The following is a 5617-nucleotide window of genomic DNA, read 5'->3' as shown; positions in this document are numbered from 1 at the left end:
AATATTTTGGCGTACTGCCAGAATATTCAAATAACTGGCAAAATATATCCATTCATTTGCTAATATCAGCATTTGCACTGTATAGGAGGTCAACCAGGGCCGGATTCAATCACAGGCTATGGCTGTAGCCTATTAGGGGCCCCCACCTGCCAGGGGGCCCTCAGTTGGCCAAAGGCAAAGGGGGAAAAAAACCCCAATAATATTGGAGAAATGTAACAAGATGCCCACCCCCACCGCGACCCACTTTTGGGTCCCGACCCACCAGTTAAGAAATATTGACTCTACAGTGCCCCCGGAGCCTAGACCGCGCGCAACCTTCCAAAACAATAGTAGGAGTGTCGGTGTGTTTTGCAGCCCAACCTTTTTTCCCTTTTTTCACACGGCCGTGACGATACTGAGTGATGGAAGACGTCAAACTTTTCCTAGACTCTTGTTTCGAAGCAACCATATTCTGCTACTGCCTGAAAACTGCCATTTTTCACTAGCTTCGGATATTACCCCGAGACAATATTGCATCGATACATGTATCCATGGGCTTCCGAGCCCCTTTGTTTTCACAACAAACTACAAAACTAGAACTAGCTTAGCTGTATTTGGTTAGCTAATTGCAGACTAGTGGTGGTGGACACAGCGTCCTTTTTTGGGGACAAGCTAGAATAGTTTTAGGCGACTAGAACTAGACTTCCTGTTGCATGACATCCATTGATGTAAGTTTTATGTGAGCGGGGGACGTCGCTTTACGCCCACGGTGAGTCATGTTGTGGACATGTATACCTAATGTTGATGGTTATGAATGCAGTGTTACAATGTAATGCCACGAATGTGTTGATAACTCCCAAGCCTTCCGTTTGCTGCTGGTGGCAGGCACAGGCAAAGCCAGATGTTATGCTACCACTAGCGTGTTAGATATTCGCCCAATGTACACAGAACCAACAATACCATTACCATTTTAATGAAAGCCCGTCTTAATCATATATTTGCTCGATGTCTATCCTTTCCATGTTGTCCAGAAATCTAACCCCATTTGTTGTAACACCGCCGATGCAGTTGTGATTAGCTTGGGAGAGTTAGCAGAGGATAACAGCAGCAGGCTAGACAATCACCAACCCGTGGATTCTTATCAAGTTACACCGTCAAGCTAGCTTTATTAGACCGGCCTGTGTGTTAGTCGACATAGAGAACAAAGCATATCTCAAACATTAAAACGCATATCTCAAAAATTAAAACGCAGCTGCAAGGGTTCTTACAAAGACAAGGAAGTTCGACCACATTACTCCAATTTTAAGATCGCTGCATTGGCTCCCAGTAAGCTACAGAATTGATTTTAAGGCTATGCTACTTGTGTTTAAATCACTAAATGGAATGGGACCCACATATCTACTGGATATGTTTCAGCTGTATGCACCAACTAGGTCACTAAGGTCAACGGAGAAGAATTTGCTGGTGATTCCAAAAGTCAAAACAAAGTGTGGAGAGGCAGCCTTTAGCTTCTATGCTTCAAAGCTTTGGAACCAGCTTCCAGATGACATAAAAAATGCACCCACTATTGATAGCTTTAAATCTAGACTCAAGACAAAGCTGTTCTCAGATGCTTTCCCCTAGCTTAAATTACTTATTCTTATTATTTTTATTTTTTATTTAATTTGTTTTATTTTATTTTATTTTATTATTATTTTTACCTTATGTTTTATCTTAATGTTTTTAAATGCTTTTTGACTCTAATTCATTTCCTTCTTTCTTCCCTGTTTCCTTTCATTTACATTTGTGAACTTTGTGAAGCACATTGAGTTGCACCTGTGTATGAAATGCGCTATATAAATAAACTTGCCTTGCCTTGCCTTGCCTTAATTTCTTCGCGTTGTGCCGAACCGCACTGTTGTTGCCATTACAGTGTGTGTTTACGCCTGACAGTGGCTCATTTGGTTAGAGCTCTATGGGTAATTTATGGGCGAAGGTCGCCAGAAGTTTATGCCCAGCGGTGTGTGCTTCTGCCAGAAGCCTTCTGGCGATGTGGTGGTCGTCTTGTGTGTTTGCCACTGATAGTTACGGTTGACTGAGCTTTAGTTTAGTGTCTGCGATCTCTCTGTCACACGAACCACTGCTCTAAGCAGTGTAGTTATGTGTAACAACAATACAATGAACGGATCGCGCAAACGCGATAGTTTAACAAATCCCCTCCCTGCACACCACACATGCCTTTGGTTGTGTTCCACAATGACGTCATTGTCCTATTCATAAATAATTATGCTGTAGTTTACAAACCGGTTTTCAGTCTAGTTGTTATTATATATTGACTGAATTATAAAAGATAAATACTGTAATAATAATAAAAAATCTTTAAGTGCAGTGTGCAATCCCAGTTGGCCACTGTCTAATGACAGAAATATAGAAATTGTTATATGTAAGGTAAAATAAAGTTAAGCGTGAAAACTAACAATATTTGGGTCATACTCAACATGATTTCCAGACTCACTTTCACGTGTCAGACGAATTGAGTGTCCTCAACAACAAGTCAAAAGCGTACGTAGACATACCATACGTATGACATAACAGTGTCATGACAGTGTCATGACAGTCATGAATGAATCATAAACATAATGTCAATGTCATAAATGTGGAACTGCATCGTTGTCCGGATCAACACCAAAATTGAATCACTTGTTTTGACAAACAGACAGACAATAACCTCCTTGGCGGAGGTAATAATAACTGTACAGCAGAAATGACCTAAGCTACCAAGTAGCGTTTTGGAGAGCGCGCACATCCAGATTGGACAGGTGCCGGACTTAAACACGATTAAACATGAAAAGAAGGAAGGTCCGCACACTGTTGCTGCTCCAGGTTTATTAACACAACGTTTCGACCATGCAGTCTGGTCTTCGTCAGGTGTATGTGACACCTGACGAAGACCAGACTGCATGGTCGAAACGTTGTGTTAATAAACCTGGAGCAGCAACAGTGTGCGGACCTTCCTTCTTTTCATGTCTAAGCTACCAAGTAGCCTAAGAAGTTGAAGTAGTTTCGCCATGAATTCATTGGCTGTATTCGATCTGGACGTGACATTGACATGTTTGATTTAGCCAATCACATGAAAGTGAAAGCGTGAAAGCCCATTGGGAAACTCCAACTCCCATTGTCATTGTGACACAGCACTCCACAGCACACAAGTGAACACTGCACACTGCACACAACTAAATTGCATTTATGCCTCACCCGTGCAAGGGGGCAGCCCTCAGTGGTGCCCCATGGGGAGCAGTGCGGTGGGACGGTACCATGCTCAGGGTACCTCAGTCATGGTGGAGGATGGGGGAGAGCACTGGTTGATTACTCCCCCCACCAACCTGGCGGGTCGGGAGTCGAACCGGCAACCTCTGGGATGCAAGTCTGACGCCCTAACCGCTCACCCATGACTGCCCTTAACACATAACGGCTCTGACTTGCCAGCCGCCATACGAAGATATGAACATTCCAGTTGGTTTTCGCATCGCCAAACAGCGCCATAGCTCATTACCATAATATTAAATGACTTTTTAAATTGCTGAAATTTGCCGACCCTCCATAGACAAATAATGACTTCCGTCGCCCCAGGTCGCTTTTGGTGTACTCTCACAATAATACTGCTTACTTTTTTGCTTTTGTTTCTCTCCATCTTTTGTAGGACTAAATGTGGGTGATAAACCTTCTTCGGTGACACCACCCCTGTCCCCCCCCCCCCCCCCCCTCACCTCTGGAAGCTTCTAGCAGCATGGCTGCGGAGCTGTACCCCAACACGGCGAAGAAAGCGACTTCTGTCTCCTCTCAGACTACCTCCTCCTCTTCCTCCTCCTCGTCTGCCGTGCAACAGTACCAGCAGCAGAACATCAGCAACAACAACACCGTCCAGAGCTGTAACTGGCAAGGGTTGTACCCCACCATCAGAGAGAGGTACAGTATGCACGCCTGTTAAGTAGTGTTTTGTCAACGGGGGCTCTACAGTCCCTGTTAGTCTTCAACGAGTTGTGGGGGGTGCGTTGAGAGCAAGGCAACTGAGACAAAGCCTATGGTCCAAATCTGTCCCGTTTTAGAGATATCACAATGTACAATTTACAGTAACTACAAGATCCAAATGTATACTTTGAGGGCCCTTTTTCCCAGTTTCAATGTTGGTGTAGTTCCTTCCTGCACTTATCCTTATTGGGCAGTACAGAGGGCAGATTTGGTGGGGCACTAGGCAGTTGTTTCTCAAACTTTTCATGCCATTCCCCCTTCAGAGGAAGGGTGTCTGTCTGCGCCCCCCTTGAGCAAAATGGTTACGAAAATACAAATAAATAGGCCAACGTAAAGTTTATTAGAGCCTAATATACACGTATATGGCCTATGATGTTCTCTAAATATAAGTGAATAAATTAATTAATATATTGTGATTGTAAAGTGAATGTGTTGACTTAATGGCAAAGCAGAAAAGTACGCGCCCCCCCTCCAATACCTCCGCGCCCCCCTAGGGGGGCTTACGCCCCACTTTGAGAAACACTGCACTAGGCAGTTGCGTAGTCTGCCTATGGGTAAACCCGGCTCTGGAGAGAGGTGTGTGTTTAAAACACAGACCGCTCTGTGCCACACTATAGAACATAGAGAAAGTTATTCATTGGCATTCAGCATTTCAAGCCTCTCCCTCGTTTATTTTTTTGCCGTTTGAGTAGTGCATTGCCCTGCATAGAGGATTAAGCCAAAGGTCTCCACACCCATCCATAAGAGCTAGAGCTGTGCATTAAAATCCGGACATTTCCAACCCACTACAGAATAGAAAGCTGTGCAATTCAAACCACTTGTTTCCACCCCCCTCTTAATGAGGTAGAGAGAGAGAGAGAGAGAGAGAGAGAGAGAGAGAGAGAGAGAGAGAGAGAGAGAGAGAGAGAGAGAGAGAGAGAGAGAGAGAGAGAGAGAGAGAGAGAGAGAGAGAGAGAGAGAGATTTAAAACACCTCAATGCCATAAGAGAAAGTTTTGCACTTAATACGAAGATTTCAAGGTCTCCATCTCAATCCAACAGAGAAGTATGCACTTTAGTGGCATTGAAAAGAAAAGAATGGGATGTCTTTTTAAAATATCTTTTGAGCTTTTGTGCCTTTATTGTGTGTGTGTGTGTGTGTGTGTGTGTGTGTGTGTGTGTGTGTGTGTGTGTGTGTGTGTGTGTGTGTGTGTGTGTGTGTGTGTGTGTGTGTGTGTGTGTGTGTGTGTGTGTGTGAGAGAGAGAGAGAGAGAGAGAGAGAGAGAGAGAGAGAGAGAGAGAGAGAGAGAGAGAGAGAGAGAGAGAGAGAGAGAGAGAGAGAGCGAGAGCGAGAGCGAGAGCGAGAGAGAGATAGAGGGAAATGAACCAGGCAATATTCAAACCTATGATGCCTAACCGGGCGAGCACACCGGCAGCGACAGGATTCTGTGCGATACGATTGATGGAAGTATGTCCGGCGTCGTACGTTTGACATAACGGCGTCATAACATTGTCATAATGCAGTCATGCATGTGTCATAAACATTATGTCAATGTCATAAACATTGCATGACTTTGTCTTTAAAGGTACACTGTGTGAGATTTTTAGTTGTTTATTTCCAGAAATCATGCTGCCCATTCACTAATGTTACC

At 44.1% G+C, this 5617-nt stretch overlaps 1 protein-coding gene across 1 annotated transcript in view; it reads left to right on the top strand.

Annotated features, from left to right (window-relative positions):
- The first annotated feature begins 311 nt into the window (after window positions 1-311).
- Window positions 312-5617, top strand: part of btbd3a (BTB (POZ) domain containing 3a) — a 14864-nt gene continuing 9558 nt past the window's right edge. Inside the window, exons 1-2 of the mRNA XM_063199581.1 lie at window positions 312-748; window positions 3659-3924. Coding sequence (XP_063055651.1) covers window positions 3746-3924 — 179 coding nt within the window. The 5' untranslated portion in view covers window positions 312-748; window positions 3659-3745. The remainder of the gene's footprint in view (window positions 749-3658; window positions 3925-5617) is intronic.

The sequence above is a fragment of the Engraulis encrasicolus genome, chromosome 1 (assembly GCF_034702125.1).
Source record: "Engraulis encrasicolus isolate BLACKSEA-1 chromosome 1, IST_EnEncr_1.0, whole genome shotgun sequence".
Lineage (NCBI taxonomy): Eukaryota > Metazoa > Chordata > Actinopteri > Clupeiformes > Engraulidae > Engraulis > Engraulis encrasicolus.
Note: the sequence above shows the minus strand (reverse complement) of the source record. Positions and strands in the feature narration are given on the sequence as shown.